The sequence below is a fragment of the Netta rufina genome (genome assembly GCF_964035555.1).
Source record: "Netta rufina genome assembly, chromosome: 3".
In the NCBI taxonomy this organism is placed as follows: domain Eukaryota; kingdom Metazoa; phylum Chordata; class Aves; order Anseriformes; family Anatidae; genus Netta; species Netta rufina.
The window spans coordinates 25,390,735-25,417,517 of record NC_140125.1 but is presented as its reverse complement, the minus strand read 5'-3'; the positions used below and the strand labels follow the sequence as shown (position 1 = coordinate 25,417,517).

Sequence of the window (26,783 nt, the reverse complement as noted above, 5' to 3'; positions counted from 1 at the left end):
GGAGTGAGCCCTGCGTATCGGTGGTGAGTCTGTGCTGGATCCTTTTCCTCCGTGACCTCAGGGCTGAGGCCACAAGTGGTGCAGCCAGGCTCCTTCTCCCTGCAGGGACTCTGCAAGCGGGTTTTGTTGTCAGCAGTCAAGACACTGTAACTCTTCCTGGGCTAGGAGGGACAAGGATGATCCAGCAGTGATGTCAGGCGGCATCATCTGCTTTTCTTTCTGTGGTTCAATATAATCTGCTGTGCCTTCAATCAGTAAGTATTCTAAATGTGAGTGGACATTAATGGTAGTCCTTTAGCAGACCTGTTCAGATGTGTATGTTAAGAGTTGGGGCATATCTTTGTTGTCCCCAAAATGGATTGTTTTTTGTGGAGAAGCCTTCTATTACTAGTAAATTATATAAATTGGTTTATTTTAATTCAAAAGTTCAGGAGGCAGCTAATCTACCTAGTTTATAAGGTAGCTTGGAGAGGGTCATGTTAAGGTAAGGTATGTTCCCCTCTATCGTTTCTTTGTCAGCTCCCAATGAAGTGAATTGATCTATTTGTGAATTGTTCATCTGAGTGAATTGATGAACTCTAAAGTGAATTGATTTTTACAAAACTTTCCCTGTCATGACCAAGGCAGGCTTCCAGTTCTGGTAGGCCGTATAAGGTGGATAATGTTCAGAGGGAGGGACAGGGCATCCTCTAAGACCTGTCCCTAGCAAGCATCTTGGGGCAAAGGAATAGAGCTGAACCAGAGCTGGAGTGTAGGAATACGGGTGTATAACATTTTTTCATGCCCTATTACATGTATTTCATGGAAGCATGTTACATAAGGAAGCGATCGCAGTGTTTTTTACTGAGCAATGCCCCAAACCTGGAGCAGAGCTGAGCATTATCCTCCCTCAAGCAGTGAACCCAGCTGAGACTGTGCTCTCAGCTGGTAGCACCTCTTACTCGCTAGGCAGCAGGACCAAGCATCCAGTTTTCTTGTCCAAGCTTGATGACCAAATCTGTGATAACAATTCACATACTTGCCCTTCTCTGTCTACAAGGCCTGGTAGCACTTGGTGCCTGTGCCTTGGGTCTACAAGTCTGGATGTTTCAGTACAACAGCCAGCTGCAGTGGCTGATGTGCTCGTAGCTCAAGTGGCAATGCGATAACCTCTCTTGGGAACTTACTCTCACGTGAGAGAAAACAGGAAAAACATACTTTCTTAAAAAAGAACTACCGCATTATAGGGGTGTTTTCTCTGTGTGCAGTAGGTACATGGCTAAAAAAATGTTAATCTCTCAGTGACAGTTCAATATCAGTGCTGCACGCTGTGTCTTCTCCTTTCTGACTGCTGGTGACGTGGATAGGCAACATCACTGCTGGGGGAACTGCTTTAATGCGGGTTTAGAAATGTTAATATAATGGCCATATGATAGGAAGTCATGCCCATGTTGATTTTTCTTCCTTTGTTCTGTGTGTCTTACTCCATTTCTGAACAGCAAGATATGCCAAGTGTGGACCATTTTTCCAGAAACGTTTGGCCTTCACCTGGTGTGGTGGTAGTTAAAACTGGATAGCCCCCAATTAAGAACTTGCATTTGTGTTATGAAATTTCTCCATCTTGGATTATTTCCAGTGAGATTAAAGCATCCGCATGCAACACAGTTACACAAAGAAGTTGTTCCAGAAGCATTTTACGTATTGTGCTGTTGGTGTAGGTAGGGCTGGGATGTTGAAATGACATGGGGGCATTTGTGAATTGATCTATTTGTGAATTGTTCATCAGCTTTGTGCTGTGCTGCCATTCAGCTCCCACCCTTTGGTACCTCTTCGCAGGACTTGGGCCTAAGTGATTCAAACCACTTCTCTAACATGGGGTCAAAGCTAATTCTGATCATTTTGTCATATAGAGATCCAATTTTGACACGTAGGTTTTCAGTGCCTATAGATTGTTTCATTTTTGGGGGTGCTTTTGCACTGGGGTCGCAATGAAAATCTCTCTGCAGCTTTGTGGTGCGTGGCTGCTGCAAGAGCATCGCCACGCAGCACGGGCCTGCCAGTGCCGTGTATTTTCAAACGATACTGCACTTCACACACACACTAGAAAAACTCGCCACATATGCAAAGAGAGGATGCTTTTGCTTTGTTCGCGGCCGTGAGCAGGCAGAAGTGAAAGCACACCTCAGCTCCAGCGTGGGCCGGGCAGTGGCGTAAGCAGGAAGCTGATTCAGTCAACCAGCGGCGGGCACACACGCGCAAAATGTGCTTTTTTCCCCGATGGTTTCCCACTGGTTTCAGCTCAAAGAGAACAGGCGCAGGCTGGGAGGGGAAGAAGGGCTTCTACAGACAGCCCGGAGCTGCTGTGGTGGTGGTGGGGATGCATCACACTGAGTGTTGGCTGGCGGCAGGTCTGTCACCCAGGCGTCACCTCAGCCTTCCTCAGGGCTCACCTAGTCCAGTGCGCTTGGCTTTGGCATGTGGCAAAAGGTGCCCCTTTTCTGAGGTATGCCCAACATTGCTCGGTCCCAGCCCTGTGGAAGAGCCGACCCAGGGCTGAAGGATTGTGCTAGGTAATGGCAGGAAGGCACTGGGCCATCAAGGGGCTGAGGCCGCGCTGGAGTCCTTAGTGGAGCCAAGGCATGTCGTATGGCCCATTTTCACACAAAAGTGCCCTGCATGGCCTGTTTCCTCACAAAAATGTCCCATGTGGCCTGTTCCCTCACAGAAACACCTCCTGTGGCCTCTTTCCTCACAAAAATGGCCACCAACCCTACAGCAGTCATAAAACAGCTGGCAGCAATGGTAAATGTCCTGAGTTGTCAGGGTGTGGATGGGTCTTGGGGCAGACCCTTAAAGGCAAAAGTTGATAATTGTGGGGTGGGTTTTTTTGGTATGCTTTTTACACAGTGCAGCATCAACTTGCTAAGTCCATAACGCTGGATAATGCAAGTCCTGGAGTGTGATAGGACTGGAGAAATTGGATGTTACTTAAACAGGAAGGGGCATTTGTAACCAAGAGGAGGGAAATGTGTTTTGGGGTTCCCACTGAGCAGTGGGTTCATAGCAGATTTGCCTGCAGATGGCTCATGCTGCACTGGTCACTGTGGCCATCGCTCACCTTCCATGGAGGCCCCCGCCGCTGGGCTGAGGTGTGAGGCTGGTAAGCCCTTTAGGCTGCTCCTTCAGGTCCCTGCTGGGCATGAGGAAAATCAAATCGCTCCTTAGTAAGCACCAGAGGAATGGAAACCCTGTTTTTAAGAGGAGGAAGGGTCAGACGACATGATCAGTGCTGACTGACAACCCTGACCTCCTGTCCTGCAGGCTGGTGGGTGGGCGCCCCACAGAGCCTACAGGGAGTCGCGGCTCTCTACCTTAAGGATCTCCTTCGAAGAGTGGGATTTCGAAGCAGCAAAGAAAATGCACAGTGCTTTCTGAGCCCCAGGAGATGTTTGAGCTCCATGCTGCACTGCACTCATCGCTGCTTTCTAAGGCCAACAGCCCACAGCCGAATGTGGCGTGCTAGTGTGTCAGCGCTTGGTGTGCTGCCTCATGCCAGCTGTGGGGTTGCTGATAGTGATGTGCCAGCCCTGCTTCCCCGCTAAAGCAGCATGCACCCTCTGTGACCTTGCGGGAGCTGAGTCAGACCTCTCTCGGGGAGGTGCTGCTGCCAGTAAAAGTGACTCGAGTGACTGACAGGGAAGGTGATGTGCCCGCAGGGAAGCAGCCTGCTGAAGTGCGGCCACAAAATCGAGCACCTCCCCATGAAGTGTCCTGAGAGCCAAAGCTCTGTTGCAGGGTGCCTCAGAGTTCACACAAATAAAAAGCTTCTGCATTGCTATAACCCTACAGGCAGTGCTTTAGATGGAGCGTATGTGTTTTAATTGCCTCATCGTAACGCCTGTTCAGAGTGAGTTTTATGCTGTCAGGAATGAGGTGCAGAAACATGAGCTGAAGAGCAAACTCTTGAGTTACGTTTTTTATTTAAGAGGAGGTGGTTGTGGCAGGCACTGCGTGTTTGTACACATCCTGTGAGTATAAATGTCTTCTGAATGCAGAGCTGCAAGAAATGAAAACCTGAGCAGCTTTAGGTCTTGGGCTGCTTGCAAAAAAGTACTGCGAGATTGAAGGACCAGGGCAAACATTAAGGTTTGTGACTATTAGGACTGGAAACAAATGTTGCTGTTTTTTCCTTTAGAAAACTAACATAGCATTCATCTGCTGTGAGCTTTTATAAATTGAGTGAAAAACTTATGTCACGTTTCTGATTGCAATCTTACTTTTTTTTTTTCCATCACATCTTGCAGGCAGGATTAATATAGCCAAGAACTTGCACATAATTAAGTAAATTTTTGAAAAAATAGGAGTATAGTCTACTGCTATGAGTGATCAACTGGAAAAAGAAAGATGTCAAGTTAAGAGGCTTTGACTGCTGTAACACTTAAACTGAAGGTAAAATCTCCTTGCTCCTTTTTTTTTTTTTTTTTTTGTATGTTCCTTGCCATGAATCACAAAGCTGTCTTCTGCTTGCACCACTGCAGTGAATTCAGAATACCGTGTGGGAGGGCTTTACATTAAGTGTAGACTTTCCTGGCAAACCTTAAGGTCATGACTTGGCCTCTGCTTTCCCCGACTACAGCTCTGACTGTTTAATTTTTTGAGACTATCAGCTGCTGCAAAAAGATTAAGGAATTAAGGATTATTTTTACTTTGTTCTGGGGAATAGTTTTCAGATTGTGAAGCTTCTTATAAAGTGTGTTTTAGTGCTTGTCATGTAAATGTTATCTTGTGGTCCTCTGAGCCTTCTGCTGTTCTTCTGTAGTCGATGCCCCATTCCCCTCTGAAATCTGTTGGACCTTTCTGCAAATGGAAACCTGCAGACAGGTTGCAGTCCACTGTAAGCTGTAGCTGAAGTGATGTGACCGACTGTGAGCATTTGACGGGATTCTTCCTGTGTGTGGTTTTTCTGTGCAGCTTCCATGGCCTGTGACGAATTCGCTGGTCTCTCAGGCATCTTCACACGCCAGAACTCTGCCAGTGCTGTTTCTCTGGACTTCGAACCTGATGCTGACTACAAGTTTGTGGAAACCTTAGAGGACCGGTACAAGTGTGCCTACTGCCACCTAGTCCTTCACAATCCCCACCAGACAGGATGTGGTCACCGATTTTGCCAGCAGTGCATTCTTACTCTGCGGTTAGTACAGACTCCTTCTGTATCTACATGCTCCCCGTCCTCCTGTTCTGAACAGAAGTCAGCACCTTTCATAAATCAACAGTAAAAGCCATAATAATAGTAATCATCTGATAATATGTAGGAGTCAGTGGAAACTGCTGAATTTAATGACTGCACACTCAGCTTTTTAAAGGTATCTCTAATGACCTTACATGGTGCTGGTAAGGAATATAGGATTGCTTTGGTAACTACATGAAAGTCAGCATATGGAAACTTTTGATGTAAACTTAAACATTATTGAGAGAGACACCGTCTAGGTCTGCCTTTCTATTATTGTACTATTCAGGTGAATTTTTTTTTGCATTATTGCACATTATTGGTTGGTACTGGTGGTTAGATTAATATTGCTTTCATTTGCTTCCATATCACTTCTTTAAAGAGGACTGGGGCGAGCTAGATTGGATTTTGTATTTCTTGCATTGATTTTTAGAATAGAGTAAAATAGTTCAGTTGGAAGGGACCTTCAAAGACCATCAAGTCCAAGTGCCTGGCCACCTCTGGGCTGCCCAAAAATTAAAGCATGTTACTGAGGGCATTGCCTCGCTGTCTCTTGAGCACTGACAGGCGTGGGGCATCAACCACCTCTCTAGGAAGCTTGTCCCAGTGTCTGACTTTCCCTGAGGGTAAATAAATGTTTCCTCATGCCCAGTCTGGCCTGCCTTGGCCCAGCTCCATGCCATTCCCGTGCATCCTGCCATCGATTCCCAGGAGCAGAGCCCAACACCTCCCTCTGTGCGTCCCCACCTCAGGAAACTGCAGAGAGCAGTGAGGCCGCCCCTCAGCCTCCTCTTCCCCAGACCTGACAGCCCGTGGCCTGCACTGGCAGCTCTGTGATTTCCTGGGCCTTCTCTCATGCGCAGTTTGCAGACGGGTGTAGTGCTGGCTGCCAGTCAGCAGGGACCTCCCCAGGCTGCCCCCACCTTTGGTAAATTGTTGAGGGGGCTCCAGCTGTAGCGTCCACTAACTCCTGCAGCTCTCTGAAGCAAATCCTGTCAGGCCCCAGGGACTTATGAATGCCAAGCTGATACAGCTCTAGCCTTATAATTTTGTGACCACAGATGGAAAGTCACTGCTCCCCCAGTCATGATCCTCCAACTCTAAAGTCCAAGCTGCCCAAGATCGCTCATTGCTGTTATATAATGAGGCAAAAAAAGACATTAAACACTTCTGCCTTTTCATCATCCTCACTTGTTAGGTGGCCACCTGCTTCTAGTACCAGTCCATGTTGCAAGACTGTTTTCTCTTGTATTCTGTACTACCTGGCACTTGTGCAAAAGCCCAAATGCTTTTTTGAACATTGAAGGTATGCCTGGTTTAGCATTCTGCTCTGCAGCTAGTAAATTAACAGAACTGGTTGTGTATTTTTTGGATAGTTTAACAAACTAGTGATTTCACAAACTAAGCATCGCTTTGGTATAAAGCATCTTTTGTGATGCTTTGTAAGAAATGTGTCAACAGTCAGAATGAAATCTTGCAATAAGAGATACTTAAATTCAGACTTCAAGGCATGGCTGACCATTTAAAAGGCTTCATAAAAATTGAGGGAAATCCTCCCTTTCACCCTTTGTCATATCAAAATTCAGCCATTCACATTATGTGAATATTGTGCCTTGCCACTTACAAATCTAGTACTGACTTCTGCCAGGCAGATTGTGGTATAGCCTCATTTTGTAAAATAAATGAAGTTTTCTGTGGTTTAATGTAACTTTTCTTGTAATCTAGAGAATTGAATGCAGTACCCACCTGTCCTGTCGACAAAGAAACAATAAAAATGCACGAGGTAAGTGGCTGTAGTTGCAGTTGCTTCAGCAGTGACCATCTGCATGGAAAAGCAAGACAGACGAGAACAAGATGGATCTGAGTCTTTTAGTCCTCAGGGGAAGAGTAGTTTTTGTCATATGAAACAGTGCTGGGTGCAATTGTATGTTCACTGATGTTCTCTCAGAAAGGAAATCAGGATGTACAGCTAAAGCTTCGTTTTACACCTTGTGTTCTGAACTTATTTCGCTTCTGTCCTCTGTATTCCAGTAAACTGTTAAATAGGTTCACAGTGTTTAAATCTTCTCTAGTCTTTGGATGTTTTTTATAGTGGAGTTTTATATTTTATAGTGAGAGTTTACTGACTTAATTTTTTTATCCCCAAACTTGCTTGGGAATCTTGTTTATTTAATTGCCTTTGATTTTTGACTTGGTTGTAATTTGCTGCCTTGATTATTTCTGTAATATCTAATTAACCCAACAGACTTAATTTGCATTTTGATAACTTCTTGGAAGAAAAGACAAGTTCATATTTCTTATTTTGCAACCAACTGAATATTTGTAGTGGATGCATTTGTTCTTATTTATATGCCAAAGCTTGAAAGTATGCTACATACTTGATCCTGACAAAATGAATTTCCCAGTGAAATTAAATGTTTCCTTCCCCTCTCTCTCTCTTACTCCTCAGACAAAATTGTGACTGTCCATATGATAGTTGCTTTTCACTTGCTATCTTCTACCCTGTGGAAATCTTAATGACATTAGCAGAAGTCAGAGCAGCTGTATAATGCTCCGTATAGGTAGATTTATCTCTAAACAAGACTGAAAGTTTGCTCTGGGAGCTTACTTTGCTTCTGCTTACACAACTGGGAACAGTGCTGTTTCTCAGAGCCTATACGTGGGGTGTCTGAACATCATTGCTATCCCAAAGGTGCTCTGCACTGCTGGAGCAGTACACACAGCTGACTTGGTCTTCAGGGCATTTAGCTCTGCCTGCTTTCTTTGGCATTCAGGCACTGGTTTTGTAGCTCCTGAGCTACTAATGCTGCAGGCTGAGAGGTAGATTAGCACATGTGGAATAAATGCATGGGGAAAAAATGCTATGTCTGCTAGAAAATTCACAGTATAAGTTTTAGTTTGTGTTTTTATAGTATTTTTAATAAGAATTGTCAAGATCCATACTCACAATTATGGAGTCTACACTTGGGCACTTAAAAGCTTTGTTACAGGTTTTTTTTGACATGGACTTTTATCTGTTACCAAGATTTGCTTTTTATATTTTTATAACATCCCATATAACTATATATGAAGACTGGTTTAACTCCTTTACAGGTATTCAGGGACAACTGTTGTAAAAGGGAAGTTCTGAACTTGCATGTGTTCTGCAAAAACTTTCCTGACTGCAATTCAAAAATAATTCTGGGGCGATATCAGGTGAGTTTGCTCCATCAAATTTTGAAGCCTTCGGTTTTCATGCAAATTTTGTGTATTATAAGATAAATTTCAGTGATTGTCTTCAGATTTCAGAGTTTTTATAGAAATGTGGTTTAAGTGCATAGACTATCACTTGATATTTGTTACTCACAGTGTATAGCTATGCTTAAAATGTTATGGCTGTAAGCTTCCAGTTTTGCCTGCTTGGTTTAATAAGAACCATTTGCTTTATGTTGCTGTGAATGCATCTATCATTTTGCAAGTTCAGGAGGATCACCGTGAGTCAAATTCTGAGGGTTTTCTATGCAATAGTGAGAAACTAATAATGTGAGAATTTAAATATGATAAAAATAGCAAGAATAACTCACATCAGAATGTCTGTGCAGTGTGATGCAGCATCAGGAAGAGTGACACAAAAGAGATTAGCGAGTTGATGCTCAGCGTACCCCCTCTGCCATGCTGCTAAGCAGGGCCTGAGGCCAGGGCAATCCCAGAGCCATGACAGTAAGCCTTGCGGCTCCAGCTATCTGAGGAGTGAGCTCTGAGATAGCTTTAGTATATCCACAGTGTCTGTACATAATTTCTGCACACTTAGGCACGGTGTGATAGTTGATTCAGAAAAACTTGCCAAGATGTACTGGCCACTTTGATCTTTTTGAATGAAAAATAGAAATCAAATACAGGACTAAATTTTGCTTTAGTTTTAAGTTCACACTAGGAAGGAGTGCATGGACTTTTGTTTGTTACCAGACTGCCAAATATTTCTGTGTGTCTGTTGGACAACTGGAGATACAGTGAAACACATTGGGCTTTAACTTGTTATGTGTTGTAGGAGCATCTTCAGCAGTGTTTGTTTGAAAGCCTGCAGTGCACTAACGATGGGTGTTGTGATCAAATCCTTCGGAAAGATCTGAAAGATCACTTGAGTCAGCACTGTAAATTTCGAGAAGAAATGTGTCAGTACTGTAATAAATATGTGATGTTAATTAACATAAAGGTAAGGTTATAAAACATTCCCTGGACTCCATAGCAAATGTTTTACTTCCTAATAGTTCTGAGTAAAAAGTTTCTAGCACTGCAGTGGGGTTTTATAACTTGTGAAGCAAAATTTGGCTGAGTAGCTGAAGGAGAAAGCATAATAAATCTGCTTTAAATGATACCGATTATTGTTGCTTTCTTAGGAACAGCAATGTGATATGGGGCTTGTACATGCATGTTTATGATTATTTTTTGCATGCCAAATTAATAGCTTCCTTTATGTATACTACTTTACAAAAATGCAAACTGTTGTGTTGTTTTTCTTTTTCCCCAGAATCACGAGAAAGATGACTGTCCTGATTATCCCGTGCCTTGTGTCCAAAACTGCTCACAAATCATTCTGAAAAAGGAGGTACTGGTAGTTCTTCCACATACTGTGATTCAGCAAATTGCACACTACTATGAAAACTGAAACTTGCATCAGAGACGCAAGCATTGGCTTGCACCAATAAATCTTCATCACTCCAAGTATTTTCTTTGTTTGGTCCTGTAACTGATATGTGGCCCACCTGACAAATGAGGAATTTGGTCATGGCAAAGCTCTGGTATTTAGCAGTATGGGAGAGTACCAAGCTCGCTTATTGTCTGAATATTCATTTTCCTCTTTACGTGATCAGTCATGATATTGGCCTTTACTCACCCTTTATGCAAGTATTCAGATTTTATCAGTGCAATAAGTAATTTAATATTTATTTTATTAAGAGTCTTTTTGTTATTATATGCAGATTGAAAAGCATCACACTGTGTGTCCCGAGACTGAAGTAGACTGCCCGTATAAGCAGTATGGCTGTCTTATAAAGGTACTGTTCTGTAAATCTTTGCTTGTTTTGGGGCTGGAATTTGTCTCCCAAACCAATCAGAATAATTAATCAAAATAACCACTTTTTGTTCTTTCACGATCGTTTCTAGTACTGCTACCACCTAAGATGCTACCACATAGAACCAGTACTGCCATTCCCTGACTTCCAAAGTCACAGAGGGGATGTTTTAAATGCTTGCATCAATACATTTTTTACCCACCAGCTTCACAAATCTGTTCATCTGATTATTTTATTCTTTCACTTCTTCCTCTGCCTCACTAAGGTTAAAAGAGGGAAACTTGCTGAACATGAAAATGGTGCCCTGAGGGAACACATGCTGCAGATTTTGGACAAGAACTCTAGATTGGAAGAACAGGTAACTCTTATTTAATGAGCATTCTTCAACAGTCCTTGGCTGCTTGGAGGACGATACGAGATTTTGCATTTGTTGCCTGTTTTAGTTCAAGTATACTTTAAAAGACTGTTTTTATTGTCTTTGCACACCTCAGAAGTCAGAATAAGCTCTTCTAGTGAAGTCAGGCGATTAGATGGAAACCTCTTTGTGCTCAGGCACGTATATTCTCTGGCAGGCACAATGGGAGGCTCATTGCCATTGCTCACCTCATTTGCTTTCAGCCTCTTCTTACAGATGCCTCAAGGTTTGCAGATAGAGCATTTTAAGGTTTCAGAGGCCCGTCAGATTGCTTTGAACATGAGCCCTTAGACGCTCAAGCTGTCCCTTCTGTAGAGGAAGTACAGAGCAGTGCAGAGCCTCTTGCCTCAATCCACATTAACACAGTGGCTTAAAAATCTTGCTTTGTAAGCTGGGCAGCAGCTGGGCAGGTTTAAGATGCAGGGATGTTCCGTACTTGCCAGAGCTCATCCACAAAGTTTGAATTATCTAGCTAAGCTAGAGACCTTGCATTATAAACCTTTCTTCTTTTTTTTCTGTACTATCACGTGTGTTTTAATGCAATCCTTGGGTACTTTGTTGTGCCTGGAGTTTTTACTCTGTATTTTTCTGTTTGTAGATATCTGACCTGTACAAGAGCCTGGAATCTAAAGAGATTAAAATCCAGCAGCTTGCAGAGGCTGTTAAAAAGTGTGAGAAAGAATTCAGACAGTTTACACAACTGTTTGGTAAAAATAGCAACTTGATGGTAAGCACGCAGGTGAGACTGATTTTACCTTTTTGGCCGATTGCTTTTTTGCGTTCTGAAATATGTGTATCCAGTTGTCATTAATAGCAAGACAATAACAAATACTGCTTCCCAGACGTTTCACAAGCCCTTCTTGGTTTGTTGCCGTTGCTGTTGTTTTTTACAGTACACTATTGTCTTCTCCTTTTAACCAATAAAGAAGTCTGGATATCTGATCTCGGCAAAAACACTGAATAAATCCCCATGGCTAGATCATAGGAAATAGGAAGGTGTAAATTTGAATAAGTAGTTGAATGAAGTACTGCAGTGAGAATGGATCTGAATGAGGGATGGTTTCTCAGTCAGCAAACGCCGAGAGAGGGAACATTTGGATACGTTCCTAAGGCAGCAGACTATTGATTGCACATTGTAGCTGGTATTGCTGACATGTTAAAGATTTCTCTATTTCAAATGGAATGGCTGATTTTATGCACGTCTCTTGTCTCTACTTCCCACCCTCTTCCAATGACATTAACTGGGAAGGCTCTTGCCAGTCACCTGGATAAATCTGCACGTCTGGAATCGCAGGTGAAACAGCTAATACAGATGGCAAACCAGCAGCAAAGTAAATTAGACTTGCGACCCCTGTTTGACACAATTGAAAATGTAAAACAGAAGATTGCCCTTATGGAGTCATACGATCAGCGCTTAGGTATGTTGGGACTTCTGTCTCTTTTCTGCGTGGGTTTGGGATTTTTGCTGATGTTGTGGTGGCTAAGTAGAGGCTCTGGTACTGCAGACAGTCAGCTGTGGCTCTTAGCCAGAAATAACTTGCTTATTCTTGCTTTCTAAGACCAACCTGTGGTAGTGTCTGCTCCATCCTCCCACCTTCCCCTACTCCACGGTGTCACCACAGGGCCCAGCTCCTGAATTCCTGAGGCACTGTGATGTGAGCAGTGGTAGTGTCTGTTGTCAGACATTAAATCTGGCTTGCAGTCGTGTTTTACCTTGTTCAATTACCTGCTGCAATTACAACAATAAAAATAATTTTAAAAAGTCAACAGCCACAGTGCTGCTAGCATTAGTTAACAGTCTCTGCTCAGTATCGTTCTTACATATTGTCAGCTCCAGTCTGGTCACTCTTTGTATCCAGTGTTCTGACCATTTTATTTTACTGAATATTTCTTTTTTTCCAGTTGTTTTGGAAGGTCAGTCCAGCAAACATGATCTCCAAATCAATATTCACAAAGCACAGCTCAATAAAAATGAAGAACGATTTAAGCTTTTGGAAGGCACGTGCTACAGTGGGAAATTAATTTGGAAAATCACGGACTATAAGATGAAGAAAAAAGAAGCAGTGGAAGGCCGTGTGCTCTCTATATTCAGCCAGCCTTTTTACACCAGCCGTTGTGGGTACAGGTTATGTGCGAGAGCATATCTGAATGGGGATGGCTCAGGCAAGGGAACGCACGTCTCGCTTTACTTTGTAGTCATGAGAGGCGAGTTTGACTCACTGTTGCCTTGGCCTTTCAAGCAAAAAGTTACGCTTATGCTGTTGGACCAAAGTGGGAAAAAAAATCACATTGTGGAAAACTTTAGAGCTGACCCCAACAGCAGCAGCTTCAAAAGGCCGGATGGAGAAATGAATATTGCCTCTGGATGCCCGCGCTTTGTGCCGCACACGGTTCTGGAGAACACAAAGAATACCTATGTTAGAGATGACACGCTGTTCTTGAAAGTAGTTGTGGATTTAACTGATCTGGAGGAATTGTGAAAAAAGCACCCAATCAATATGACTGCTTTAATTATTAAGAAATGCTTTCTTTGTGACTACCAGTCATGCAATAGTGAATTGCCACTAGTCGAGCTACTGATATGTTTTGAGGCTTTTGGACTATGTAACGGATAATGAATTGCCAAAGCATCAGCCTTCCCTTTTTTAACCTTTTTTCAGGGCTGCAGTTTCAAGGCAGCTGTAAGTCCAGTGTGATGTGAACATGCATTCAGTCCGGTGCTTTGACCTGTCTTAGTGCCGGCTAGGTGTGAATGCTTGGCTCACATCACAAAACTGGTGTTCTGAGACGAAAATCATCCTGTAAACTCTGCGGAGCCCAAGCAGGCCTGTGGGCTCCTGTCACTCTCACACAACGTGCAAGTGCATTGCACTTGTCTGAAATGGAAACATTTTGACATTAGCGCATTTGAATCAATGTATCATGATCCCTTAATCTCCTGGATTTTTGAAGCAGTGAGAAATGGCTTCAGCCAGACATTTGTCAGGGATCTTGCATTCCTTTTTTGTTGCCATTTTCCTTCAAGGAAGCCCAAAGGAAGATTCCAATGCCTCTTACTTTTCTAGCCTGATATTTCAGCTATATAGGAGGTCACAATAGCTTTGTTAATGTCTTTTCCATTCCTGCCTAGTGCCTTGGGACTGATTTCCATTGGTGATCAACATCCACAGTCCCCACCTGAAGTCAAAAGAAGCCGTATGTGCTTCTCACCTCTCAGGACATGGCCATAAGTGAGGTACTCAGCCAGCCTGCCACCTTTTGGCTGTACTGCCAAGGGAGAACAAATTTCTCTTTTTTGCTTCTTCAGCTGTGCAAAAGAGATGCTTTCTGGCCTACCAGCTCTACAGAAGGCAGGAATAGCTTTGGATATCTGTTAGGGAAAAAGCCCACATAACATGCATTGTTCCCCTCTGCTAGAAATTTAGATGTTTGGGAATGAAGGGGGAAATGGATTAGGGAATGAGGCTTGGGATTGAGGTTGCTGTAGGAACACCGTTCTCGCAGGTGATAGTGCAGCCCTAGCATTTGTTGAAAGGAGAGAGAGCTGCTGAGCAATAACTGCTAGCTGTGAAGCACTTCTGAAGATCTTCATTTTTATCCCAAGTTCCTGCCATATTGCAAGGGAGCGTGTGCATTGTATGTCGTTTATTGGAGACACACTAAAAATGCCAAGATCAGGCACGAAACAACAAATAATGAAATATTTATGTGCCTTTTTGTAGCCTTTTAGGTGCTTGTAAGAGGGATGTCATTTTGCACACTCGGTCATTTTGCTGTTAGAAGTGACAGAATTTTGTGTCCCTCATCTCTTACAGATCAGGTAATAAAGCATTGAAATGTTATCCATTGCTCCTGCAGTCCAGTGGCAGAGCAAAGCTGAAGCTTTTGAAAGGGATAATATGAAATCACGCTGTGTTTAGAGTAAGACTAAACTAGGCAGGATAAAAATCAAAATGGGGCACAGACTGCAAGGTATAAGGTAGAAAATTCAAGAGGGCAAATGTGGCAAAATCAGAAATGCCTTTTCTGTGCAGAATGTTAATATCGACTGAAATAACACGATTGGGGATTGTCAGTAAGATGAAGTCAAAATACCATATTTTATACCTGGAAGCTCATTGCTAGGCATTTACTTTTCCGCACAGTTTCTAAGACGTAATTCAGACTCACGAATTTTGAAATTTGAGGGGTAGGGGAGGAAAAACCTTAGTTATTTGTATGTCCTAGTAAGATAGCGCATCTGGAAACTTTGTTTTTAATTAGATGCTCTTTCTGTTGTACAATGTCAGTACATGCTGGGCCATTGTTGGGGTTTTCAGTGTTCCCAGACAGATGATGAGGACCAAATCTTATTTTTTTTTACCACCATGGCTGACTTTCACAGTCCTTTTTGTCCATACAGCAGAGAGAACTAGTTCTTATGTCCTTAACACTTTGTTACAGAACGAGTAAGCTTGTTTTTAAGATGTTGTGGCATTCTAGGACATCAATTCTGAGCCTCTGATGTGGACTTCAGATTGATTGTTACTTTCGTATTTGTCATGTAACTTCCAAAGTGGCACAGCTTGCCTAATAACCACAGATGGAACCATGCCAGCTGCATTTCCTAGGACTCTCCAGTACATGAAGTGTAAAATTAAAGAAATGACAAAGAACATGGAGAACTGGAGCAAGAGGGAAGGGATGCGGTCTGTGTCTGGGCAAATTACCAGTCCCCTCTGCCTCCACCACCCCGAGCGTAAAATGGGGATAATAATACTTGCAGCAGTGTTAGGACCGTTTAAATGTTTGTGAAGAATTTTGAGCATGAGAAGAGCTAAGTATTATTAAAACTCCATTCCTAGCTGTTAGAATTGGTGATGGTGTAGTGATGTGGATACGTGTTTGGTGTGTTGCTGGACACAGTTTGAGAGCATGTTTGGTCGCAGAAAGTTCATACTGCAATCTCTCTACTTACAGTAGGTTTTATTGTTTGTCATGAATATTCCTGTTAAAATTTTGAAGCACAAACAATTCATCCTGGGTGATGGAAACACCCCTTTTGAAATACTGCCTGTTTTATAACGAATTAGTTGAGAAAATCCATTTTTTTAAAGACGACCTTATTTAAACCGGATCGTTTTGTTACAGTGGTTGAGAGTTGTACGTTTTAAGATTTTCAGCGATTTTTACTACTTGTACGCTGGATTTTAAATTTCATCCCATTCCCAATAAAGAAAAGAAACAACGGTGTGTGAGTATTTGGGAAGAATTTTTGATGTTGTGTGGAAAAAAAAGACAAAAACTTTCTCAATAATATTGTGTGGAGTAACAGAAGAGCGTATGATATTTCTACGTGGGCACACGGTATGTTTTAATGTATTTATTGACCGTTTGTAACTATTTGAGTGTCTTTTTGTACGCCCTAGGGCTTTTCCGAGCCGGGTGCGGTGCGTGCAGCCCGGCGGCGGGGCCGGGCCGGGCATGGCGGGGCTCGGCGCCGGGCCGGGAGGCGGTGCCGGGCCGGGGAGGGCCGGGCAGGGCCGGGAGCCACCGCCTCCTGCCTCCGGGTCGCCGCTGTAACCCTTCCGGGTCGGCAGCCGAGGTGCTGAGGGGCCCGGGGCAGCGCTGCGGCCGCCCCCGGTAAGTGCGGGGCCGGGGCGGGCTCCGTGAGGCGGCGGCGGGCGGGCACCACGAAATGGCGGCGCCCGCGCGCCTCAGCCTCGTCCGCGGCCCCGTCAGGCGCCGGCCGCCTTCGCGGTGGCTGCTCTGGCGTGAAAAAATGATTAAAAATCGCCTCATGTCGGTCGAAGCAGGGCTCGGGCGGCCGGTGCCTGCTGTAGGAGGATGCTTGCCTTAATTTTTGCCTCACGGGGGGTGTGAGGCATGCCCTTTATCCGCAAAGGCTTTTGGAGGTGATGTTACTGAACGTGCTTTTGTCTCGTGCTAGATATGGATAACCAGAAGGATGAGAAAAGCAGGACGCTCTGTGCCACCTCACAGGAAGAGCTGAAAGGCCGAGGTAGGTGCTGTTACCAGCTCTGGTGTTTGTGTTAAGTGTTATCCTTTGTGTCTGCTACCGTGTTTGGCTGTAACATGTACCATAATCACCAGCTAGTGTCAATACCCTGTGGCACACTGGAAGGGGGGGAAAACCTCATCAAAATATCTGTTTACTGTGTTAAATTTCTGTAAGAGTCATCTTTGTAGACCATGCTTACTAGCAGGCACATCACTGTTGCCTCCTGTCTTCCTAAGGTAAAGAAAAAAGGAAGCGAAAACGTAGTAGAAGCAGATCATCATCTGTTTCATCCACATCATCTTCTAGTACTGCATCCTCTTCTTCTTCCTCCTCATCACGCTCATCGTCAAGGTCGTCTTCTTCAAGTAGCAGAGGTAAGCTACCACTGTGTACACCTGATGTTTACCAGTTTTGACAGCACCCCTGGAAACATTTAAAGCTTATTTTAAATATGGCTAAACCATCACAAAGTGACAACGAGGCTGGAAAAGATATGGGTAAAGTGATAAAATTGGTTAGGTCTATGTTCAGCAGGTAGATGACATTAGGCCAGCATCCCTTATACACTGCTGCAGTCGCTCCATCATTGAAGGCCACCAGCTTGGTCAGGCCAATCTGATTTGGCCCTGGAGAAGTCCTGCTGGGTGTCTCAAATTACTTACTTTTCATATGCCTTCCTTCATATAACCTCCTGGAGGATCTGTTCCATGATCTTCCTGAGCACGGACGTGAGGTTTTGTTGGAAGACTAGTGGGTTGTTTCACTGTCTTTCTAGGTTTACAGTCCCATAGTCAGAGCTGGTGCCTCAAAATCAACTTCCTTACATCCCAGTCGTAGTGTAATCTTTGCATTTGTGATCAGCTTATAGTATGCGTGAGTTTCAGCTTTACAGAAACACTTGAAACAGGAGCTGAGCAAGTAGGAAAAGTTTTTCGTTTACCTTGTACTGTGATAATGCTTTCAGGTGATTTTCAGTTTCCATGTTAGACCAGTAAGTGGCAGTAAGTTGATATGTTGCTTTTCTCAGGATTAATTTCAACCAGTATTGATATATTCAGCTGAATTGAAGCATTTTCTTCTTATGTTTTATGTATCTACATCTACATTTATCTGTAAAACCAAATGCCTTTTACGGAATACTAACCCTAGATATTTTTTTTTCAGATTCTCCTAAGTCTAAATCGAAGAAAAGGAAAAAAGAAAAGCACAATAAAAAGGTAAAATTTTGCTAACAGTAAGGAGTAATTAACAAACAAGTAGTAATGAGTAGGTAACAAACAGAAATTAGTTCTTTGTGTTTTGGTAACTCTAAATATCGTGTAATGCTTACTGTTTTTTTCTGTGGCTGTGTAAATTTCAAGCACACTTTTAGTGTTAACAGCAGGTGAACTGATTAAGCTGATGTACACTTGACAGTTTACCAAAGAAGAAATAATTTATGGTGCCTTTTAACAATCATTGCTGGTCCTAGAATTTAGAGTAGTCTCTGAAGAGTAGAAGTGGGGATCTTGATAACTTCATAGAATTCCTGTCAGAAGTAACTGTTTATAATCAGAGAATAACAGTTTCTGGGTGTTGTAATTTTTCTCATTTTTATCTGACCTTCTCAGTGATTTTATTTATTGGATGGTGTATATTAAAAAAAAAAAAAAAAAAAAAAAGAGAGAGAGAATCAGGGATCGTACTGTTTCTGTTTCAAAGGGTTGCCAACTTCTCTGCATTACGTTCTGTGTACTTCACATAGGACCTATTCAGCAGTGATGAGGGTAAGCAGTAGGGGCTGTTTAGACTATCCAGGGCATGAAAAGGCTCTGTGGGTTTCCTTTTTCTGCACTAGCGAATCTGTAAGCACTATGGTATGTGTCTTATACTTACAGAAAAGGAAAAAAGAGAATAAAATGAAAAAAAAGAAAGAAAAGAAGAAAAAGAGAGAGAAGACAGGACCTGTCCAGCTTTCTAAGGTATGCTTGTTTGTCAAAATTCCCATTGTGTCTCTCATTTAAACAATGTCATGTCAGAAAAATGTTTTTAACAGCACCGATTTTGTCATAAACAAATAGAAATGCATCCCTGTTTTTTAGACATTTAGGAAGTATAAAAGATTTTTGTCTAATTTTCTTTAAGATTTGTAACATGACAAGAGAAAGCTTTTTTTCCTCGTGTGTGATCTCATTTTAGTTCTTCAAAAACAAAAAGAAGAATGAAAACTACAGCATGATAACTGGAAAGAAAATTAAGATGAAAATAAAGAAAACTAAGAAGGATAAAGAGGTAATACTTAAAACAGTCTGCGTATCCCTAACGGAAAATATTATCTCTTTTCATATTTTTCTAACAGTACTCTTTAGTAGAGGAGTAGGTTTTACAGGTTATAAATTGGGTATAGCATTTAATGTGGCTGTGATGCCACCTGAGAAAGGTAAATGCATCTTTTGGCAAGTTTTGTTAAATGTGTGGTCTTGGACTACTCAGGCATGAGTAGATAAACCCAAGGATGCTCACTCAGGTTCTCAGAATTTTAGTCCGTAAGATTTAGCTTATTTGCACCTTTCCCTGTTGATGTAGCTTCTGCTGTTTTTGATCATACTCTGCTTTTTCCAGTCTCCTGTGATCAAACATGGCAATTCCTGCTTTACTCTGTTCTTTTTAATGAGTGTGAGAATAGCCCTTATCTACAGAGGAAGAAAAAAAGATGGTAGTATCCGAACCAAGTGCTCGTGCATTCTCTCAGAGCGGTCTCTACTGAGATACCCAAGGCACTAGATACCAGGAATTGGTTGCATTTGCTGCTATTGCTATGGGTGTTTAAACTCAGCATTTAAACATTGCCACTCTTTGCAGTAATGTCCATACCTTAGAGTGATCTGCAGAGGGCTTCTATACGAGTCAATATGTTGACTTAGTTAAAAATCTAAAAAAAGTGATACTTTGCTGAGGTGTTCTGTTCGGTGGGTACCGACTTAGCCATAACTGTTTGTTCTATCGTTACCAAAACAGGCCTGAGCGTTCCAAGGTGGATTTGATCAAAAGTACATTATCTGCTTTTTGTGGCAGTAAGGTTTACCTTAAATTATGCTGAATGCTTACTAGCCTTCTCCCAGTAACCTGCTTGCTTCGATGTTTGCTGTCAAATATTTGGCACTGATCTTTTTTTGTTTAGTGGCCCTAGTTATGAACATGCAGAATTGAACAATACCCATTATTCACAATATTTTAAGAATCAATGAATGTTTCATAAACTGTGATTTTAAAAACACTGGAAACTAAGTGTTCAGTTTAGGCTGTCTCTCACGTAAAGCAAGAACCGAAGTTCCTGGTTCCTTTTCTGTTGTGCTACAAGCTGCTGCTTAAGCACAGAGAAAACGATACTTCCCAGAACACGAGGCTTGCTGTGTGTGCAGCGAAAGTTGCTTCAGGCAGCAGAAATTGCATCTGTTCTGCTTGCGAGTTCCCTCCTGAGCGGGCTGTGAGCTATGTGATGGCAACCCAGTGGAGCCTCCACAGGGAGCCACTCTAGAAAATACATCATGAGATAGCAGCGGTGACAGCTTGGCTCCTAAAGTCTCTCTCCTGAGTTACCCATTGCCTTGCACTTCCTCCAGGCGCTCACAGCGATCTGGGAGATGGTAAAACCCTGGTGTTTGGATGTGGTGGTGTTTGCTGTGCAGGATGCCAGCGTGTGAAGGCCCTGCAGAAAACAAGGTTGTGCAACCTTGGCCTGCTGAGTACAGGGCTGTTGATCTGCTGCCTCTGCTTTTCTGCCCTGCAGAGAGATCGGAACCGCGCAGAGCTGCTTGAATTTCTGAACTCTGCCTTGTAAGGGGAAGAGTGCGGCCCGAGGACTTGTACATACACCAAGCCAGCGATCGTCATGCCTAGCAAAACACTAGCGGGAAACTCAGGGAAAAGGACGCCGAGCTCGACAAGACCAGACAGACTCTCCTGCTGTGCAGACAATCAGGATGTCCTTTTTTAACAGCAACACGAAGAGTGACTGGTAACCTCTTAATGAAGAGCCGTGTCCTCCTTTTGAGATCCTAAGGTAATAGCCAGGCTGTGGTGGTTTAGAAGAGCCTAAGAGCGTGTCACTGATGATGATGCAAAGTGGCACGCTGAGGTCCAATAATGTAATTTCTATCATAACTGCATGCAGAACACACTTTTAATTTCAAATGTCTTAATGTTTCTAGTTGCTTAAACAAAGCAGAGTATTTGTAAATGTCTATTTGAAAGATCAAACATTTCTATATGCATATTTTTTCCAGTAGTGGTTTTACTTGTCCTGAAGAGCAGGTTGATCTTTGTAAATAGAACATCCTTTTACATAAATGATTTTTTGACAGTTCATTCATTAATATATTCTTTCAGTGTGAGATATGGACAGTTTTATTACTCTTTGTCACTAGAAAGAGTCAACAGTAAAATATTCTGGAGCAGTAATGGTAGCTGAATAATTTTTACCCCAAAATCGAAGCAGGAAAGGTTTTTGGTTCTGTTTATCCAGATCAGCTGTTCAAAAGCAGCACAAGCTCTCAGTAGGTAGTTTACCCCCATGTCTGGAGTTGCAGTTCCTAGAGCTAAACAGCCTGGAGATCTCGCCTGCCTTTCTGATCCAGTATCAAATCTTCCTCTGTGTGAAGAGCTGCCAGGCACACCCCACGTGCCTTTATTGAAGGGACAGAGAAAGAGCTGCAGGAACAGTGCCGAGGCAGGCAGTGACGGTGACCGTCCAGGTGTGCTGCTGCTCGTGGTGAGAGTGAGCCAGGTCTGGGTGTGCAGCAGGAGCACAATCCACAATTTGGGTGCACTTTTGTGTTAGTCTCGATAGTTTCAGTGCTCTCTTCCCTCCCAAGCCCTGGCAGGAGGCCTTGTGCACGTAACCCGGCTGTGGGAACTCCACGGGAATCGCCTGTGTAGCCCGCACTCCTCAGGAGCTGCGGTTTGGGTGTGCTTAGAAAAAGGAGTCGGGGCGGGGGGGGTTGACACGAGTACCAGGCGTGCGGTGGGCAGAGTGAGGGGAGTTCGTTACAGAGGAAGCAAGGAGAAAACTCACTGAGCCTGTGTCTAGCGTGGTGTTCTGAGGAAATCTGAAGATTTGTGCCATTGCTCAAGTTTTAACTTTTTAATTTGAGTAGTGAAACCTTCTGGAGATGCTGGACTCTTGTCTTTCCCATCAATTTTTTTGTTGTGGAACATTTAGCAGTTGTTTCAGAGAGGTAACTCTGTAGAGACTAAAGCCGATTCAGCAGAGTGAGTCCTTTCATCCTTCTGAAAATAAAACATGAAAACGCATAGGTAAGAACTGGAGTTTCCTTGACTTTCAACGTAGTGATGGAAGCATTTTTGGAAGCAATGTTCGGAAATGTCTGTAGGGAAAAACAAAAGAATCCAACTCCACCTTAGCTTCATGGGGACTGTGCTTTGATTCATGCTACTTCTGCTATTTTCTAGGGATGCCAAAGCATCATACCAAGATAAGCAGCTCTTATCTTCTGACCTCTCCTAATGAGGTTAATTCCAAAAAATACTCTAATATCCTTGTCATTCCATACGTTATATTATATGTAAAGACAGTTCCATTTTCTGAGAATTTAGGAGAAAAGAATGTAGAGATTTGGAAGATAGTCAGAAAGAGGAAATGCTGAGATCTCACTTGGTAAAGAACTGCACTGACTGGAGGCCTGGGACTTACTTGAAATAATCTGCTTTTCGTGTAACTTCTTAGTAGTGCTTGAGATTCCCGCTGTGGCAGCTGAGCCAGCTGTGAAGGTTACGGCAGCAAGGAAACAGCTGCGGAAGAATCTGGTGAGGTACAGATCTAGAGATCTGCGTGAGGGAGCCGTGCAGCGGCGTGGGATGCTGACCTAATGTGCAAATGGCAGGCAGACAGCCCTGCCAGCGGGCCTCAGAGCAGTGCTTGTCGTGGGGAGGGCTGGACCAGTGGGAGAGGAATGAGATGGGGCTGGAGGGAGGCTGCGGCTGTCAAAAGTCATGGAGGGGAAGCAGGGTGGTAAGGAGGGGGATACTTAGGCTTTCCGGGCTGGACAAGGTGAGATTATAGCTAAAATTTGTAATAATATGAGTCTTTCAGATATGAAGCCTACATTTCATGTGCATGGCAGTCTTCTCACTCTCCGTGTCCCTGCACCATTTTCCATTCTGGGAGTCATGCAGAACTTGACTGATTTATTTATTTTTACCAGAAATTCCACAAACTGAGTCACTGCTGGGGACAGGGTGGGGGGAGATCACTTCTCTGAAGTGCTGCTGCCGTGCCCTTCCTCCTTGGCTCTGTCCTTTTTAGGTATTCTATCCCATTTACACAGGCAGCACCACTGATGAGACTTGGTGCCTTGGGTCCTGTGCCCCTTGCTTTTAAACTTTTGGTGCTGCCCCCTGGTTGTGTGCTGCAGGCACAGGGGTGTGCTGCCCGGGTGGCTCTTGTCTGTCCCGTGGGGGGGGCTCATTTGGAGCTCCTGGGTGTAGTGAGCAAAGGGGAGGAAACAGGAAAGGACCCTGGTATTCCTAAAGAGATTTGGTGCTTTCAGCTGGTACTAGACTCAACAGTTACCAGGAGAGGGGAGAGCTCAGTTTCATACATTTTCTCTTCTTAGGGAAAACAGGCAGAAACACAAACATGAAAGGATGCTTGATGCAAGTAATTAAGTGTTTCGGCTGGTTCTCATGGGCAGTGCAGTCCCTTGTTACTCGTGTTGACTTCGTGATTTGCCTCACCTTGACTCCTTTGCCTGTGCAAATGCATTGAGAGGTGAAAATGGCACAATGCTGATAAATGCCAGTTTGTCTTGAAAGCTCTTGCCTCCATTGAGTCAGGGTGCAGCATCCTGCAGCGCGGGGTAGGGCCTGCAGTTGCACCTCTTTGGTGCTGGGAATGGTTCAACTCGGGCAAGCTGCGCTGTTGGCGTGTGCGTGGATGAAAAATTCCTGCTGCAGGAACGCTCGAGTTTCCCGGTCATCCTGAAACATCTCCCTCAGCAGTGGGAAAAACGGGGCGAGCCCTGTGTGCAGGAGAAAACCAAGGGTCAGAGAGGCTGAGGTAACTCGTCCCGCGGTCACCCCGAAGGCTGGCTGAAGCTGGCGAGGTGCAGGCAGGGCCCTGACCGCCGGATGGAGCTCTGCCTCACGTAGCTGGCAGACGTGGGCCTCCGGGTCTTTGCTGTGCTGATTTGGAAACAGGCTTCCAAAATCCCTCCTCGGCTCGTAAGTCTGGGAGCTTGGCTCTCGTTTGGGCACTCTGCGTGCCTTCTGTTCTGCCCTGCCCTTCGGTCGGGTGCCCTGCTCTGCGGGAACGGGGGCACGCAGGGAAGCTGCTGCCCGTTTCCCCGTTAGGCTCTGCTCGGAGCCTGCCGGCAGGTGGCATTGCCGCCCAGCCGGACTGCCACAAACCGCCTCTGTTTTCCCCTTTGGACACTGGCTTTTCACTTTCGTGTTCTCAAACCCTCTAATTGGCCTGCAAAGAGCTAATTATGTGTTGTTTATAGTGCTGTCCGATGGATTTAGTGCGGTCTTTGTACATTTCCCCCTCTCTGCCGTGCTTTGAACAGAGCACGGCCTGTCCTGCTCCCGAGTACTGACTGCAGCGGGAGCAAGCTGCCGGGAGGGCCGAGTTCTTCAGCACTTGCACTCTGCTCTTCTCCATGAAATAGCATCAGGCTTCAGTGCCAGAATAAAAAAAACAACAGAAAGAGGAGTATGGCACTGCCATGGTTTGCTGCCCCAGCTGGGTATTTAACATAATTTCAGAGTAAATCGGGTGCAATCTGTTGCTTTGGGCAACCCAGTGCTGCTGTGAGCGAGGTTGGAGGAGCAGCTCTTCTCCTCGCCTTCCTGCCCTGTTCCTTAGGGTCTCATCCAGCGACCGGTGTCCCTGTCTGCGAGCGCAGAGAGCAGCCGGTGGCTGGGAGACGTGGGCTCGGGGCCGGCACGGTGCCAGCCGGACACTGGCACGGCTCGCGCGGGTGCAGTGGGAACAAGAGGCCCCTTGTGAGCCGGCCACGCGGAGGGCAGGGCTGGGGGAGACAGGCGCCCTCACCTCATGGCTCTGCCTGGCACAGGTGGGTGCGACCGAGCGAGGCTTGGCAGCCCCTCCTCTGTCACAAAAACGTGCTGACCCTGCAGCCCCCTGCGTCTGGAGGGATTTGGGGCCAAAGCAAGGGCCAGCCATTGTGTGGGGGAAATGCTTCCTCCTGTTTAACACACGGCTGTGTGCGTGTGCAGTGCTCGGCGCGGGGAGCCCTGAGCCACCTGCTGATGCTGCGGAGTTGGTCTCTGGGATCGGGTACAAGCCCGATAGGAGTGACTTGACTCAGAGGGATCTGGTGACAAAACATCCCTCTTGTTGCTTTTATCTTCTCGTTTTGTGAAAATACTAATTAACGTGGGACGTGCTTGGAAGCACGCTGATGAAGGCTTCAAGTCAAGGCTGTATCTGCAAACCACGTGGCATCAGAGAACTTCAGGCCATTGCAGTTGGTTAGTGTTAGCAATTTATTACCTCAAGTCTTGGGAGCTCTTTGTAGAGGCAGCAAAGTAGAAAGTAAGTGGCTGTGTTTGTACCTTGTAGAGAGAGGATGGGGTTTTGTGTAGGTTTGGTGCCCTTCCCAGGCCCGCCTCCCTGCTTTGGTACACACGCAGCGTGCAGCAGGGAACTCGCACTGCTCTGGTGCCGGGCTGCGCGTGGGCAGGTGCTGCTTCTTCCAGTAAAGACAACAAACACGAAAATTTGTTTTACATCTCACAGCTTTGCTTTAATTCTCTAAGGTTCCCCGGGGAAAGGTACAAACAGGGCGCTCTTGGCAGACAGGTATTTCCTGCGACGTGCGCTCCGTTCCCCAGGGCGAGCCAGCTGCCTGACCGCGTGCTGGTAGCGCCGAGGGACCGCTCTCCTCCTGCACCTCCTCGTGGGCTGCCGCTGCAGCGGGGAGCAGTGACAGGAACGCCAGCCCCTTCAGGTCGGATACTCTGGGCTGACACCAAAATCTCAAACAGTTTTGAGACTGAGGATTTGGAGAGATTCTTGGTTCACTCAGGGGGTTGCTGATGGTGCTGTGCTGCTATTTTGCTTTCTGCTCTTTGTAGGAGTGAAGACCCTGGGCTGCCAGGAGAGGCACAGCACAGCGCAGCCCCTCAGAGCCGGGCAGGAGCACGCCTACAGCAGCAGGCAGCGTAGTGCAGGTGCTGGTAAGGACACGGCGCTCACACTGCAAGCTGCAGGGGGGTTGTTTCAGCCAGGCGTTAGCCCAGCTGGGTGGGCAGGCAGCTGCAGCCTGACTGGGGGAGCTTCCAAAAGCGCTGCAGGGTGCCCGCTCTGGGCTGTGCACCACCGTGCTGCAGGGGAGACAACCAGGAGTTGCATGCTCCTGACTTAAAGTAAAATTCTCGTCTAGCCATGTAAAACAGGGAATTAGGACAAGGCAAAATGGGCAGTTATTTGTTGCTGTGACCAAAGGATCGTTTATAGGTCAGTCTACAGCATTGCTAAGACAAACAAGCGTTACAAGCACAGTGCAGCAGTGCGTCCGAGCCCCCTCCCCAGCTCTGCTTCAGTACCAGCTGGCTGTGGGTGAGCACAGCGTTTGTTTGACACCCCTGGGGTACTCAGGGGCCTGTAGTGAGATTATAGACCTCAGGGCTTGGTGCCTGAACATCCCTTTATCCTGTGCGCCCAGTGCAGCTTGCAGAAGAGGTACAAGGAGAAAGTGAAACTGTCTGAAAGCTTGGGTGACATTTTATTGTGGAAATAGAGATAAGAGGTGAGTGGGGGCATGGCAGCTCTCACAGGCACTGCCAGCCTGGCCTCCATGCGTGCGTGGCTTGGACCAAAGGTCAGAGTTGTCTCCCTGTGCTGACTGTAAAGCTGCTATCTGCTGGCTGAGGTTGGTAATGAGGGACGCAGCGCCATCACAGGCTGCTGTGCTGTGTGTGAACAGCCTTCAGGGGCTTTCCTGGGTGTAGGGAAGTTAGGTACTCCTGATCCTCCCTAGGAAAGAGTGCACACATCACAGATGCTGTACGGTAACAGGGTGAGGTGATGGATCAGAATGGCCTTTCTCTCCCAGCAGTCCATCAATGCACTCAGTACTGAAGGTG

At 45.1% G+C, this 26,783-nt stretch overlaps 2 protein-coding genes across 2 annotated transcripts; both read left to right on the top strand.

Moving 5' to 3' along the window:
- The first annotated feature begins 4,347 nt into the window (after positions 1-4,347).
- On the top strand, positions 4,348-15,769 carry TRAF5 (TNF receptor associated factor 5). The gene is made up of 11 exons (XM_084284988.1): positions 4,348-4,428; positions 4,951-5,170; positions 6,932-6,989; positions 8,300-8,401; positions 9,234-9,398; positions 9,714-9,791; positions 10,165-10,239; positions 10,523-10,615; positions 11,271-11,411; positions 11,922-12,090; positions 12,575-15,769. The coding sequence occupies exons 2-11, from the start codon at positions 4,956-4,958 to the stop codon at positions 13,150-13,152; spliced, it is 1,674 nt and encodes a 557-aa protein (XP_084141114.1). The 5' UTR covers positions 4,348-4,428; positions 4,951-4,955; the 3' UTR covers positions 13,153-15,769.
- Positions 15,770-16,243: 474 nt separating this feature from the next.
- Positions 16,244-21,099, top strand: LOC311207647 (uncharacterized protein). Its single transcript, XM_084283789.1, has 7 exons — positions 16,244-16,294; positions 16,602-16,673; positions 16,910-17,047; positions 17,838-17,890; positions 18,551-18,634; positions 18,852-18,944; positions 20,443-21,099. The coding sequence occupies exons 2-7, from the start codon at positions 16,604-16,606 to the stop codon at positions 20,491-20,493; spliced, it is 489 nt and encodes a 162-aa protein (XP_084139915.1). The 5' UTR covers positions 16,244-16,294; positions 16,602-16,603; the 3' UTR covers positions 20,494-21,099.
- The last annotated feature ends 5,684 nt before the right edge of the window (positions 21,100-26,783 follow it).

Bases quoted from the DNA above. Each gene is read 5' to 3' on its own strand.
- TRAF5 (XM_084284988.1), top strand. From the start codon at position 4,956: ATGGCCTGTGACGAATTCGCTGGTCTCTCAGGCATCTTCACACGCCAG. The intron at 9,399-9,713 runs GTAAGGTTATAA...CTTTTTCCCCAG, and splicing joins TGATGTTAATTAACATAAAG to AATCACGAGAAAGATGACTG. The intron at 11,412-11,921 runs GTGAGACTGATT...TTAACTGGGAAG, and splicing joins ACTTGATGGTAAGCACGCAG to GCTCTTGCCAGTCACCTGGA.
- LOC311207647 (XM_084283789.1), top strand. From the start codon at position 16,604: ATGGATAACCAGAAGGATGAGAAAAGCAGGACGCTCTGTGCCACCTCA. The intron at 17,048-17,837 runs GTAAGCTACCAC...TTTTTTTTTCAG, and splicing joins GTCTTCTTCAAGTAGCAGAG to ATTCTCCTAAGTCTAAATCG. The intron at 18,945-20,442 runs GTAATACTTAAA...TCTGCCCTGCAG, and splicing joins AAACTAAGAAGGATAAAGAG to AGAGATCGGAACCGCGCAGA.